At 33.0% G+C, this 16,553-nt stretch overlaps 1 protein-coding gene across 4 annotated transcripts in view; it reads left to right on the forward strand.

Annotated features, from left to right (window-relative positions):
• LOC115215170 (vesicle transport protein SFT2B) overlaps positions 1 to 16,553 on the forward strand; it is a 62,920-nt gene that overhangs the window by 10,639 nt on the left and 35,728 nt on the right. For 2 of the 4 annotated variants that reach the window (XM_029784346.2, XM_029784348.2), the window contains exon 2: positions 3,291 to 3,320. The exons of the other annotated variants lie outside the window; for them this stretch is intronic. In XM_029784346.2, the coding sequence (XP_029640206.1) occupies positions 3,291 to 3,320 (30 nt within the window). The remainder of the gene's footprint in view (positions 1 to 3,290; positions 3,321 to 16,553) is intronic. 4 annotated transcript variants of the gene reach the window in all.

Here is a 16,553-nt window from a genome sequence, read left to right on the forward strand (position 1 = left end):
CCTTGTACTTAACTACATCAATACTCACTGATATTTTAACTAATTAGATCCACTTACTTACTTTTGGCCACTCACTTTACACACTGTTTAAAACATCATTGAAAATATATATTATAGGTGGTGAGGGTGGTAGCTGCTGCTGCTGTTTATTTGTTTGTTTGTTGAGCGAAGCGGTCTTCGTCCCAGAGCTCACAAGATCGCGCCTCTGTAGTGGGAGAAGTCCGAAACGTGGTCCTTTGCTATTCGTAAGACCCACAGAAGAGAAAGCAGGTCAACCCCCGACACCGAGAGCATTGACGGATGGATGAATGCGCATTCAGGCTCAGCAGTTGCATAGGAAGTTGGGGACAAGAAACAGGAAGAAAGAGTGAGAGAAGGTTGGAGCGAAAGAGTACAACAGGGGTCACCACCACCCTCTGCCGGAGCCTCGTGGAGCTTTAGGTGTTTTCGCTCAATAAACACTCACAACGCCCAGTCTGGGAATCGAAACCGCGATCCTCCGACCATGAGTCCACTGCCCTAACCATTGGGCCATTGGGCCTCCACTACTGCTGTTATATAAACCTAGGTCACTTCTGAAGGAGCAGTCTTCTTGTATGTGGGTACTTGACTGAACAGCTAGAAATGATCTGGTTTTTTTTCCAGTTTTTCCCAGTTATACTATATCTCTACCCTAATGTGAACTATACTGAACTCTGCAATATGCAGTGATGGATTGTGTAAAATACAGTTTGGACATATCACAAACCCCCTCACTATCCACTTCTGCCTGTCTGTAGATTTCAATGGTAGCAGGGTTCACATCTGGTCATTTCTCCCTTTTTGGATACATTTTACCATACCACAAACACTAGAGACATCAGTTACAATAAGACTAAACTGTCCCCTCAACAATGCATTAAGTTTTTTTTTCTTCCCAGAATCCAAATAGAACCCTTTTATATTACATACAGAGGCAACCATTAGTATTCCCAGTAGCTTTACATTGCTATTAAGAATTCATTGATAGTTAAAACACCTCCTTTATATTGTAAAGAGGTACTGTTTATTTTTCATCTTTGGTACCTCTTTACAATATAAAGGAGGTGTTTTAACTATCAATGAATTCTTAATAGCAATGTAAAGCTACTGGGAATACTAATGGTTGTCTCTGTATGTAATAACTAGTTAGTTATAACTACCAAAGAAGCTGACAGTAACAATCTTTAAGTGTCACTGAGTGGTCACCTTAACTTTTGAGAAACTTAAAAGAGTCCTCTTAAAGCAAAAGTTATAAAACATAGCTATGTAACAATACAATATAATTATAAAATAAGTTTTCCCTCTTCCAAATAGCTGAGAAGTAATTTATGTAAACCTTGAAAATAAGTACGATATTTGTAAAAGCGATAGTTAATCGTCAATTATGTTTTGAATTAATATTTTGATTGATACAGATTCAGTCAGTGAATTACTAAGTTTATTCATCGAAATAACTAAAAGAGCAGTTTTCTGCTGGTCACTAAATTTTTACATATTTGATTCCCAATTTGCATAATTTTTCTGGGATGTTTAATTTTCCTTTTTATCCTTTATTAGTACTCACTTGCTCGATAAATGAATTTAAAATTATACCTAATAGTATTAGAATTTATGAAGAAATCAGGTGTTATATTACTTTAACTTAGCCAAGTTAATTTCTCTCTTTTAAACAAATTCAAAGGTAACCCATCCTCTGCATGGTATTTTAGTATTCTAGAAATAGCAGTGATCATTTGGGTATATTCTAAGGTTTATAGCATACCAAATAACCTAACCAACAAATTTTCCTCTGGTTTTTTTTTTTTTGTATCTTCAGCTACCTCAGGGAAATTTCATAATCCAGAAGGGAAAGGGTGGAATAGTCCTCGAATATAATTTTTTGTTTGCAACACCTTTGTAATCTACATCATCAGAATGTGAAAGTTATAAGGAAACAAAGTTTAGGCATGTAGTTTATCTGAAACTCCTCCATCTTTGAAAAATTTTTCAGAAATAATTCCAATATAATCATAATCTACACTGAGAGGTATTTGTAAAAAATTTCATTAGAAAATATCCATTTTTCAGAAAGTTATGAGGAAACAAAGTCAGGGGATAGGGAAAATACTTTGGGAGAAAGGAAATTAGGCAAGCTTATATTTTGTACAATTGACATAAATAAATTAAAACTACTTTTCTTCTTCGGCTTTCTATTTCTTCAAAAACACCCAACAAATATATGAAAGGATATTGGAATTAGCATAATTTGGTTAATGTTGGATTAAACTTATAATTTGGAGAAATGGTTTTACTGTTATGTCTGTAGATAGTAGCACAATGAAGTGTATGTGAAAGAGAAAGAAGAATGAGAGAGAACGCTATTCTGCAATTTTAAAAATTAATGCTAACTCACAATGAATTAAAATTAATTTTCTGCTATTGAAATCTTCAGTAGTAAAAAATTCTTGAAAATCACATTTTGATAAAAAAAAAAAATATACTAAAATTAGAATTTTCACCCATTTTCTAGACAGTGTAGACTTTAATAATTGCTTTCTTTTAGTAAAATGACATACTCCCAACAAATTAAGCAGCTTTCTTCGTTAGATATAAATTGTAATTTAACAAATGGTTAGTCGTTGTTGCATAAGCTTTGATAAAAATGATCAAACCATATGGTCAAAAATGATCCAACCATAACAAGCCATATTTCTGGACATATATTATCTGAGATTACCTTATTTGTTTTTTTTTTCTTCTTTTTCTTTCAATAGATTGCGATTTGAGGAAGATTTGAATTTTAGTCTTTTTTTTTTTTTTTTTTCCCATTGCAAGTCAAGTCACCATATAGAAGTCCCTAATCCAATACATCAGTTAATTATAAGATCTAATTTAAAACAGTTTGTGTGTGTGTTGAATGAGAATATATAAAGATATATTTGCAATAAAAACTGAAATTGTGGAAAGCCATGGATGCTAGCTAAAAACGCAATAATGTCTGCTAGTAACTGAATTCAACTGAAGTTATCATCTGAAATATTATCTGAAAAGTTGCAACTTTAAAATACTAACATATTTTGTATTGCATATTTTTCTTCTCTGCATTATACCACTAAGAATAATTAATACTTTTTAATTTCAGCAAAATATTTATTCACATTTTAATTAACCTTTTAAATTTATTTATTTCAAGGGACACACTTTAATTTTAACAAAATTATTACAATTTAACTCTCCACTCTGTTCTTGGCATGTTCTGTATGTATAAATAATATACATTCTTTTTTTAGGCCTTGCTGTCACCATCGGAGAGAAGTGGGGTATATATAAATATGTTTATATAATCTTTGACATATTTAAATTGCCTTTTCTTTTTTTGCATGGGTTTAAAGTTGTGTTTTAACACGCTGCGAGTCAGTGTTTCAGGTTTCCATTAGTTGGAAACTATCCCTGTCTTGCACAGTTTATATAAGTTATATATATATATATATATATATATATATATATATATATATGTATATATATATATGTATATATATATATTGTATATATATATATGTATATATATATATGTATATATATAGTATATATATATATATATATATATGTATATATATATGTATATATATATATGTATATATATATATATATATGTATATATATATATATGTATATATATATATATGTATATATATATATATGTATATATATATATATGTATATATATATATGTATATATATATATGTATATATATATATATGTATATATGTATATATATATATGTATATATATATATATATATATATATATGTATATATATATATATATGTATATATATATATGTATATATATATATTATATATATATATGTATATATATATATATGTATATATATATATGTATATATATATATATGTATATATATATATGTATATATATATATGTATATATATATATGTATATATATATATGTATATATATATATGTATATATATATGTATATATATATATGTAATATATATATGTATATATATATATGTATATATATATATATATATATATAGTGTTGCTTGTAACTTTTTCCTCTTTTTATAGCATTCTGCTATTTCTTAAAATGGCATATTTTTTTCTTAAAATTTCTATTCAAAATTAGTTGTAATTTTCACAAATAATTATGTAAATGAAATAAGTAATCTTTTAATTTTTAGTTGAGCAAATACTTTGCTAAACTGCATGCTAAAACATAAGGGTTTTAACTGTGTTGTATTCTTCATCACTTTGTCTTTCTATTAGATGGAAGGCAGTGGTTTTTCTCTTTTTTTCAATGCAACCTGAATTTTTAGTTTCTATATTAGTTCTATATTGTAAAGATAAACAAAAAATTATTTTGGCACTTTTAGCCTCTGTCTTTTTTATTTCGAAGTATGAAATATGTACAAGGCTCCAGTGGTAATGATTCCGAATGCTGTCAGATGGGTAGAGAGTAGGGAAGAGAATTAAACCTGGAAAAGGGAGATGGGTATAGGATTGTTGTAAGCTTATCGAAACTGTCACATGAGTGGATATTGTCTTTTAATGATGGAATTGGTTTTGAGAGTATCAAGTCCAGCCAATCACTAATTTGTGTTCAGTGCTTTTATTTCCCATAACCAGCTCAGTGACTGGTTATGGGAAATAACCAATAATTATGACACACACATATATATATATATGTATATATATATATGTATATATATATATGTATATATATAGTATATATATATATATATATATATGTATATATATATGTATATATATATATGTATATATATATATATATATGTATATATATATATATGTATATATATATATATGTATATATATATATATGTATATATATATATATGTATATATATATATGTATATATATATATGTATATATATATATATGTATATATGTATATATATATATGTATATATATATATATATATATATATAGTGTTGCTTGTAACTTTTTCCTCTTTTTATAGCATTCTGCTATTCTTAAAATGGCATATTTTTTTCTTAAAATTTCTATTCAAAATTAGTTGTAATTTTCACAAATAATTATGTAAATGAAATAAGTAATCTTTTAATTTTTAGTTGAGCAAATACTTTGCTAAACTGCATGCTAAAACATAAGGGTTTTAACTGTGTTGTATTCTTCATCACTTTGTCTTTCTATTAGATGGAAGGCAGTGGTTTTTCTCTTTTTTTCAATGCAACCTGAATTTTTAGTTTCTATATTAGTTCTATATTGTAAAGATAAACAAAAAATTATTTTGGCACTTTTAGCCTCTGTCTTTTTTATTTCGAAGTATGAAATATGTACAAGGCTCCAGTGGTAATGATTCCGAATGCTGTCAGATGGGTAGAGAGTAGGGAAGAGAATTAAACCTGGAAAAGGGAGATGGGTATAGGATTGTTGTAAGCTTATCGAAACTGTCACATGAGTGGATATTGTCTTTTAATGATGGAATTGGTTTTGAGAGTATCAAGTCCAGCCAATCACTAATTTGTGTTCAGTGCTTTTATTTCCCATAACCAGCTCAGTGACTGGTTATGGGAAATAACCAATAATTATGACACACACATATATATATATATGTGTGTGTGTATGTATGTATATATATATATATATATATATAGTAGGAGCACTCTGTTGGTTGTGACGACGAGGGTCCCAGCTAATATGATCAACGGAACAGCTTGCTCGTGAAATTAACGTGCAACTGGATGAGCACTATGTACCCTTAACACGTAGTTCTCGGGGAGATTCAGCATGACACAGAGTGTGACAAGGCTGACTCTTTGAAATACAGGTTCGACCCATTTTTGCCAGCTGAGTGGACTGGAGCAGCGCGAAATAAAGTGTCTTGCTCAAGGACACAACATTGAACTCACAACCTTACAATCATGAGCCGAATGCCCCTAACCACTAAGCCACGCACCTTCATATATATAAATATATATAAATATATATATATATCTATATAGTTTACCATTAAGGTAGGATCAACAAAAAAAGTACTCAATCCAGTGAGAAATAAATGTCATTTAATGTGCACAGTATTAAAATGTGCTACTAATAGTTTCTTGCCATGGAGACACAAGGCATGTTATACAAATCTGCTTATTTATATTGTGTGTGTGTGTATAGTGAATAGATAGTGATGAAGTATCTAGGCAGGTACTGTTCAAGCACTCAGTTATAATCCAAGTTATGGCTAACCACATCAAGTGGTAATGAACACCTAGGATTACTTGCGGTAAACAATCGCAATGTATTTCATCTGATGGGTAAATCCTGAGCTCACTTTGCTGGATTATAAATAGTTTACCAAGTGTGTATTCAAGACAATTACAATGAATATGGAGATTAATACATCTGCATATTTTTTTTTCTACAGTCAGTTATACAGCATATTTGATCTAAATGTGTCCAATGTATGTTTCTGCAGTTAATCCCTAGTTTAAAACCCAGTCACAAAAATGAAAAAAAAAATACTATAATAGATCTAAAACAAAGTGTAGTAAATGAATATGGAAAAAAAATGCATCTAAATAAAAAATTTGCAGTAGTATATCAGTAACAATAAGGTTAGTCAGAAGGACTGAAGGAATTGTTCCTTAGTTTATTTATATACAGGTGCAGAAAGTCTTCAAATTTTTCCAAGGAAATTAAATTAAATAAAACATTTACATCATCACATTTAAGAATTTGTCATCTTGCTCTTCAGAATGTTTGTGCTTTTACAGTAGAGGCACAAGCATTCTCAAACACGAGATGACAAATTCTTAAATGTGGTGGTGTAAATATTTTGTTATTTTATTTCATTTCATTTTCTTAGAAAAATTGAAGACTGTGTATAAATAAATGAAGGAATAATTACTTATTTCTTCTAACCATACAATGAATGTTTATAGTTAACCTGTGGACTTTGAAATTATTTTCTATCATTAAATAAACAATTGTAACATGTTACTGCTTCAGTCAGATCTGAATTTTAAAGAATTATTATTTCTGCTTTCACACAGTAACTATTTATCATCAGACTATTTGGAACCTACTATTACTTCTAACATGCTCTGACATGATTATAATTTCAATTAAACTGTGCTACTATATCCATTTTAATCCTCCAGAAGTGTTAGATCCTGTGTCTTTAATGATTCACTGTTTACACGCACACATTTAGCATATTGCGTTTCTGTATTTGAACTCAGTTTAAGTCAATGCTAATATGATTAATCAGTATCTTTCTACTTGTGAAAGCCACCCTACATATATCTCTCTACTTGGACACCTGTATCTACTATTTCCCCTTGTGGTACTGTTTTCTGTTTGTTGCTTTGGTGGATCTTAACTTCTAAATCTACATACTTCAGGTTTACATTTCTACTCATTTCTCTTTTGTAGTTCTTTATGTGTCTCTGTTCCATTATCAGTGAAGTTGTGTAGCCTAATGGTTGGATGTTCAGCTCGTTATGATAAGGTGGCTTCACTTCCTTGACTAGGTGATATGTGTCTTTGAGCAAGGCCTTTCATTTCACATTTCTTCACTCTACACTGTTGTAAATGAGTACCTTCCAGCTACTGGGACAAACCTCTTTTCCTTCTACTGTTACATCTTGGATGTTCCATTGGATCATAGATCAAGGGCCAAAAGGGTGTCTGTTTCAGCTCACAACTGCATAAACATATTTAGCAAAAGCACAACAGATGTCAGTTTTTGAGTCTCTTATAACCTCAGTCCAGTAATTGTAGCCAATTCTACTATTCTTGTCACAAAATATATATTATGCATTGTGTTTCTTAAAAGGGTTGGATATGATTGTTTTCCATGCTAGCATGGGTTGGGTGGATCATCAGTGTCTGCATCAACTCTTCATAGTTATTGTCTTCCTAGATGGATTGAAGGACCACATTTCACTTGAACATTAAATATGGTATGGTTTCTATAGCTGGATGCCCTTCCTGTAACCAACTACTCTACAAAAGTGTACTGGGTACATTTTATCATGACCTCAACAACACAAGACTAAGGTTGATCTCCACTCTAACTTTCTCCAACCTATTTACAATGTGATGAGTGCATCTTATCATGGCACTCCTTGCACCCTACATTGTCTCTGTCTATACAAGGCAATGTACTAATAGGGTGGACAGAAAAATAACTAAGATGAAAAGAAGAAAGAAGTGAGAATGTGGAGGGCAAGACAGGGTGATTGGAATGACAGCTGGAAGAAGAGAGGAAGGAATAACAGAAGAGATAGTATTATTAAAAAATTTGAAAGTTGTATATGATATTTCAGAAATAGTATATAAAAGTGTCAAGATACATTTAGTGGGTGTGTGTCTCTGTTTGTACATCATTCTCTTCACAGTGGGATTTCAGTTTCAGCTAATGATTTTGGTCAACATTTGGTATTACAGATCGAAGAGAACTATTGATTTATAGGTCATCTATGTCTTTTGCTTCAGATGTTCAGAACAACTTTGTTAAACTTTAATTTCGACTTCAACAATGCATTTAAATGTAAATAATTACGACCAAATATTAATGAGGTTAAGAAATGTGTAAGCTTATCTCTTTGAAAGTTTATCTTCCACTCTAATTGAGCAGATTATATTTACTACATAGCAAGATAGTAGCTTGGTTTGTAAGAACTTAAATTCTAGGGCAGATCAAAATAGAATAATCTTAATTGCTTGTTAGCTTTCCTTTGGGAAAATATTAGAGCTTTTGGTAAAGGATTGAATGTTGCAAATACCCAATTTTATCTGTTTTGTTATATTGCTGATTCCCACCTACTCAAGGAATAGCAAAAATACTAAACAAAATTCTTAAGACCTCAGTGTTCCAAATTAAAATTTGTCTCTAAATATATTTATATGAAGGACATCTCCTCTAGCTGGTTAACGCTACACAGCTAAAACAGTGTTATGTGTATGTGTTTTATGGAGTCGAAAACTGAGTTGCCAATTTTGACGTATGAGGTATCAAAAGAATCAGTAATCTTTTGGCTACCAAACGAAGTATGTTTTTTGCACAACTCTTTTTTACCTTGTAAACAAGGTCAGGTTACACAATTTTGAGGTAATTTTCAGGCAATATTTGGATTTACTTCTAAAGTACGTCGCCAATTTTAAAGTTTCCAGTGTCAAAAAATGCAGCAATGTACAAGGAGTGTTACGACTGCATTTGTGATGCACAAAACCCTATCTGTCAATGGAAAATGACCAAAATACCATACTTTTTTGGAACAATTATTGGCACATTTTCTGTCAATAATGGCCTTGCTGCCACAACTAAACTGCCATTGTAAATGTCTTCAGTATTCTATGATTAAACAATGTCTTTGAAATATTGTGATTGCTTTTGGGATTACTACTGAAAACAATTTGTCCATGTAGATTTTCTTGGTAGCAAATGACTCAGGAATGCCAAACAAGCATACTCATGTTTAAATTCAATAAAATTTCCCCAAGGATTAAATGAAGCAATGACTAAAACCTTTCAAGCTTTTTTGCCTTTAACATTTTTTCTCTTTATTCAACCCAATTTATGCAAAGTTGTTTATCGTTATTAGTATATATTCATTCTATAAGCTGCAAAGTTCGTAAGGATTTTGCTACAATCTCCCTTTTTTCACATTGGCTGAATGAACATTTACTGTAACACGGGTGATGCAATGGAAAACAAATATCTGACCTGATAACCTCAGTGAAGACAACAACAACACTGGACATTTGTGTGAGGGCAAATTAAGGTTACATACACACATGAGTTTGCCTACAGTGCATATCCCTTCATTGGTTGGGATGCACATCGTGTTCACTGATTGGTACTATTTCAAATCAGTTTTTCCTTATCAGAGACACATGTACTGCAATACCAGTTGGTCATGGTGTTATTGTTATCAACGACCCAGGCAATACTGGAGTGCATTGTGTATTGTGTGTATGTTTTGCTTGAACTGGAAAATTGAGTATCTTACTATAATGAACAATAAGTCCATCTGTCTGTCTGTTCCCTCTTCACAGTCAAATGGCTGGACCAATGGTCACAATGTTTTTCGGGATTGTGAAGGAGGTAATCAGGAAGGTCTTTAGTGAAAAAAAATGTGAATAAGTATGATTATTTAGTGGATATTGAGTTTTGTATTAATAAATCACTTTTGATTTTTGTTGTTAAAATTCTGGCAAGGATTAACTCTGGATCCCCCCCTCCCCTGTATAGTTTGTGAATTTAGAGTGCTTAGATTTGCAATAGTTTCCCTTTATTTCCCATTGTAGATGGCTGATTTGCCATCTTACTATAATGGGTATTGTGTTATGTCTGTCTATAGTCACTTTGTCTGTTCCTTCTTCACAGCCAGATAGCTGGACCAAGGGTTACAATATTTTTCGGGGTTACAAAGACAGTCATCAGGAAGGTTTTTAGCATTAAAAAAATCAGAAAGTAGGATTATTTCATGGATATCGATTTTTGAATTGATAAACCACCTTTGCATTTTCATTAAAGATTCACTGACTACGAGTGACTCTGGATTTTCATCGTTATAGTTCGTGGCTCCATTGTAGATAAGAAGGGAATCACGAAGACAGTTAATAGTGAAAATAAAATGGAAAAGTGTGCATCAATATATAGTGTATGTGTGGTTATTTAGTGGTTATTGAAGTGTGTCAGTCTGGAGCAGGATTCAAAATGGCTAATCAAAGCAGCTGTTGTTTACATCTCAGTTTTGTCAATCAAAATTACCCATGGTACCAGAACATCCAAACATTATTTGCATAGAACAGTGAGAGGTAAGTCTTAGTTTGATTTTTTTTTGCAACCCTAAAGAATCTGCTCACGCATGCAGAAAATATCATCTACAAAGAAGTTTTGTAATCATACTGATTTTATCAAAAGGAATCATCATCATCATCATCATCATGATTCGTAATTTAAATAAGAAAATTTGTGAACTTTGAATGTATAAGAGAATAGTAGGAGCACTCCGTCAGTTACGACGATGAGGGTCCCAGCTGATACGATCAACGGAACAGCTTGCTCGTGGAATTAACGTACAAGTGGCTGAGCATTCCACAGACACGTGTACCCTTAATGTAGTTCTCGAGGAGATTCAGCATGACACAGAGTGTGACAAGGCTGGCTCTTTGAAATACAGGTACAACAGAAACAGGAAGTAAGAGTGAGAGAAAGTTGTGGTGAAAGAGTACAGCAGGGAACACCACCATCCCCTGCCGGAGCCTCGTGGAGCTTTTAGGTGTTTTCGCTCAATAAACACTCACAATGCCCGGTCTGGGAATCGAAACCGCGATCCTACGACCGCGAGTCCGCTGCCCTAACCACTGGGCCATTGCGCCTCCACATAAGAGAATAAACAAGTGTTAAATAGTGTAAACCACTAAGATAAAAGTATATTTAAATAACATTGTTTTGCTTAATAGTTTTTATGTAGTGGTCGAAGGAAGCTCTGGATTTCGTTAGGAGTGGTCCACGTAACCATTCATGATACAGAGGCTGGGAGCCTATTTCAGTTTGGGAGTGAATCATCATCACATGTCACTTAGCTGCAATAGAACATTGTATCACCAACAATAATGGGATCTCTTAAGACATCACCCAGTAATCTTTCAAGTCCATTTACACATTTGTCAATACATACTGCTATTATGACTTGCCTCCATTGTAGATTGGTAAATTTGCTAGTATATATATATAATACAATGTGGCTATAGATCATAACACCCTGACAGCGCCAGGGTGTATTGCTAGTGCTATATAATTTCAACTTGTAACAACCAGAGGCTTGCCCATTTTCTTTGCAACACGTCTGCGTCAGCTCAATTCTTCTCCCGACTCAAAGCACGTCGGATGTTCACATGCGCTGCGCTCATGTTTAGGCATAATTTCCCCCTGTTGGTCACGTAATTAACAGAGAAAATTATCTGAGTTGGACACCTTGTGTTTACAGTCAGCGTTCAAAGACCAATATACCAAAAAAACCATGTGGTGAATGATTTTGTAGGCAGTTAAATCACCTTATATAGCAAAATAATAGACTGGCCAAGTTTGTTTGTTATGGTAGAACGCACATGTCACTTTTGACTGTTTTGGATTGTATACAACAATGACAAACTACCTGATAACACAGTATAATATCTGCTGGGTGTAGGCTTTTGCAAAGACATTTTTTTAAGTTATATGATTTTAAGAATCAGTGTGAAATTTTTAAAATGTAATTTTTATATCAAAGGAAAGTGTGATGGATCTGCTTATTATTTAACAATCATTGGAATTGAAAAAATGTGTTGTTCCCTGTTAAATTATACAAAATATATGAATTTTCAAAGAGGGTGTAGACTTTTGCAAGCCACTGTAGCTGCACCAGAAAAAATACACTTAAAAAAAGATAACTTTTTCTCCTTATCATCATCATCATCTGTTTAACATCCACTTTTCCATTCTTGCATGGGTCAATGGAATTCATTGAGGCAGATTTTCTGTAGTTAGGTGTCATTCCTGTCACCAATCCTCACTTGTTTCCATTCAAAGTAATATTACCCCATGGACAGGTATGCGTTTATGAAAGATTGAACACAAACACCACCACTTATATGACTAACATTTATTTGCAACTCTCACACTATGTCAAGATGAGATACATATACTCATACATATACAAGAGGTTTCTTCCAGTTTCCACTTACCAAACCCACTTATAAGGCTTTGATCAGCTCAGGTTTATAGTATAAGATGCTTGCCTAGGTTTTTAGTATAAGATACCATGCAATAAGACTGAACCTAAAATCATGTGGTTAGGAAGCAAATTTCTTAACCATTCAGCCATCCCTGCACCTATCAGGCTGTTTATCAATTATATTCTCTTAGCTACAATGGATTGTTCCAGCTGGTATGAGCAACCTATGGATTATTCCAACTGATAAAGTAGATAATTACCAAGAGTGAGGATGATGAACAAAACAAGGAAGGACAATTCCTGGTAAAGAGTGAATTAAAAACAAACATATTTCTGCACTTTTTGAAGAAGGTAAGCTCTTGAGGAAGAAACTGTCCATGGCTTTTTCAGACCATGCAAAGGCAACAATAGACATCTTATATTGTACAACCATTTATGGATAACAGTCAATAATAGACATAATGGACAAAGAGAACTGATAAAATTATAGGTTTGTGAAAGTAGATCAATCATGTAGTATCAATGCAATTTTAAATGTTCTTAGTTAAACTATTTGCTGTGTTAACATTGTAAATCTGATTCACATAGGCTTATCAGAGGAAAACAATGAATGAAGAAATTATATTTTTGTAACATACTTAATAGAGGTTAATACCATTTACTTTTGGAGATCTGTTTCACAAGAGGTACTGCTTTTCACCTTGTCAGGTCTATCTCCTTGACCATGGGTGATGCTAATCTTAATCATGTGAAGACTAATATATACAGAAAGAACATTAGCAAGACAAGGAGGGTAATTCCAGATGGTTGCAGTTCTGTGAAGAAAGACTGATTTAAGTATTTATTGTGAGGGTTGGTGGGGGGGGGCAAGAGCGAGACAATTGAATAACATAGGATTGGTATATCAAGGATGTGCAGTGAGGACTAGAAGCTGTTAGCGATAGGAGAGGAAAAGAGAGGAAACTGTGTATCTGTAGGAACCTGTAGTCAAATTGTATTGGTAATTGAATCATTGTTAGTCAGTTAAATAATCTTCTTTGTGGATGTTATCAAAACGTGTGTATTTGTGTGTGGAGTGGCTGAATAGTCCAGTCAGATATAGGCCCAATAAAATATGGCTTTGTTATGGATGTGATGTGGAATAGCTGTACCCTCCCAGATATAGGGCTAGTATTCCAATATGGGATTTGCTTCAGCCTTAGGCCAGCAACTGATTAGGACTGAAGTATTTCCTGGACCTAAAGAGGCTTTTTATAATTTCTATTTTTTTAATTTTTTATGTGACATAGTTTTATAATCATGTTATATATGCAGAGTCATGATTATCAGACACTGTGTGGGATTTAGTTGCATTCAGGACTGTTTCCTTGTGTGTGTAATGATAAGAGACTGGCTTGTTATATCTTTGTTGAAGGATGTTATCAGGTGTCATTGCTCTGGAAAACTGTGTATGTGGTGAGATGTTAAAGTGTGCATGACACATGTTTACAAAATATTAGTTGTTAGAGAGGACAGCAAGGGGGTAATTAATGCACAGGAGAAAATATTTGGGGCATAAGTAAAATTTAGGTAGTGTACCCTCATGGTTCGGATATCAAGGTTCAATTCCTGGACCTTGCCTGATTCAACTGTTGTCTGAGTCCCTATTGCCATTAAAGCAAGACTTTGAGGGAATTGGTCAAACAATATTTCTTGGATTGTATCTCAAGTGAATCCAAAGGTCAACAGTGATCTAACAGCACTTATCAAAATTCCTAGTTCAACTATCTTTCTTGGATAACCACATCCAGATGTCACTGTTTCATATTTAAAAATCAATACATAATGATAATTCCATTTTCTTAAAATTTTTTTTAAAAAAAGCCTTTTCATCTTATTTTTGGTGTTTAGTCTATAGTTTTATTAGCTCTATCAGAGTGCATGAATCTCTGCAACAGTTCATAGTTCTCTTATTCTGCATGTTTGTGTATATTCTTGCATTCTGTAAATATTTCATTGTTCAGTTAGTGGGGACTATGCTAAAACACTCCACAGATATAACCATTTTATTTTCTAGCCACACATTCTTTGTGTGTATTAACTGAATGACAAGGGAGCCTCTTGTCATTCAATAAATTCATATTGCACTCTTTACTTGCCTAAATAAAGCTTTATTCTGAAACACATGTACATTGAGTTTTAACAACAGGTTATTAGTATTGCCATGCCTAAGCAAAGTCATAAGGTGTGTGTGTGTGTGTGTGTATGTATATATATATATATATATATATATATATATAATATATATATATATATATGTTGTCAGTTGCCATGATAGATCGTTAGCCACTACACACATTTTTTTCTCTCCTTGTTTTTTCTGTGTCCCTTTCTGTAGAAGAGCGTAGGCTTGAAACGTAAAAGACTTTTTCTATTTCTGAGCGTTATACGAATACATCTGTTTTTTTTGTACACCACCTGTCTTTGTCTTTTGTTTTTTTCGTAAACTCTCCCTATATATATATATATATATATATATATTATAGTTATCACCAAGCTAATATGGCAGTCCAGAAATATAGGACGAATGCTGCCGTTGATTAGCTCCAAGAGACCATCGCCTCTAGCTAGTTATGTGACACATGAACCTGTGTGCATTATAACCTTCAAACAGACGGTCAGTAGTGATGCCTGCTGGGTTTGGCTGCTCTGCATTGATAAAGGGCAAATACCCTGAAACCAGTCTGCAGAAACCTAACCAGCAAGGGAAAGCAGCTGACCTCCCCTGTTTGAAGGTTATAATGGACACAAGTTCATGTGTCACATAACTATCTAGAGGTGATGGCCTCTTGGAGCTAATCAACGGCAGCATTCTTTCTATATTTCTGGACTATTTGCACTTTAAGTGCAACTTACTATATAAATTTGTAACTAATACAACACAGAGTAACTAAAGCTGAAGGAAACATGGGCTGCAGAAGCTCATTATTCTTTTCTATTCTAGGCACAAGGCTTGAAATTTTAGAGGCGGGGGCCAGCCAATTAGATCAACCCCAGTATGCAACTGGTACTTAATTTATTGATCCCCAAAAGGATGAAAGTAAAGTCGACCTCAGCGGAATTTGAACTCAGAATGTAAAGACACACAAAATACTGCTAAAACTGTATAAGCCGTAGCTAAAATCAAAGTCACAGAATGTAGTCATAATTGTGTGAAAATTAATGATTTTAACTTATGTCTCATTTAAGTAACCAAACAAGCAAAATATACAGTGTTTTCTAAAAATCCATAATAACGTTTCAAACAAATATATTTTAATATTGGGTAGGACCACCTTTGGCAGTAATTACAGCTTGAATTTTACGAGGTATGGACTTGTACAAAGTTTGAATTGTTTCCAAAGGAATTTTTGTCCATTCTTCAGCTAAAACAGTCTCCAGCTCTTGTACTGATAATGGTGGAGGATATCAACTCCTTACTTGTTTTTCTAAAATGCACCATAAATGTTCAATAATATTGAGATCTGGGACACTGTGGTGGCCAGATAAGATGTTCAACTTCACTAGAATGTTCCTTATGCCATTCAGTAACAACTTTAGCTGTGTGAATTGGTGCATTATCATCCTGAAAGATTGCATTTCCCTCCGGAAACAGTTCTGCAACCATAAGGTGAATTTGATCAGATAAAATGCTTAAATAGTTGTGGCTATTAATTCTGCCATGAATGGAAACCATTGGGCCAGCAGATTTCCAATATATAGCCCCCTCCCCCAGATCCTCCTCCATGTTTAACAGTTGGAAGAAAGCAGTCTGGGTCAAATGCTTCTTTTGGCTGTCTC

Source organism: Octopus sinensis, linkage group LG8, assembly GCF_006345805.1.
Source record: "Octopus sinensis linkage group LG8, ASM634580v1, whole genome shotgun sequence".
NCBI lineage: Eukaryota > Metazoa > Mollusca > Cephalopoda > Octopoda > Octopodidae > Octopus > Octopus sinensis.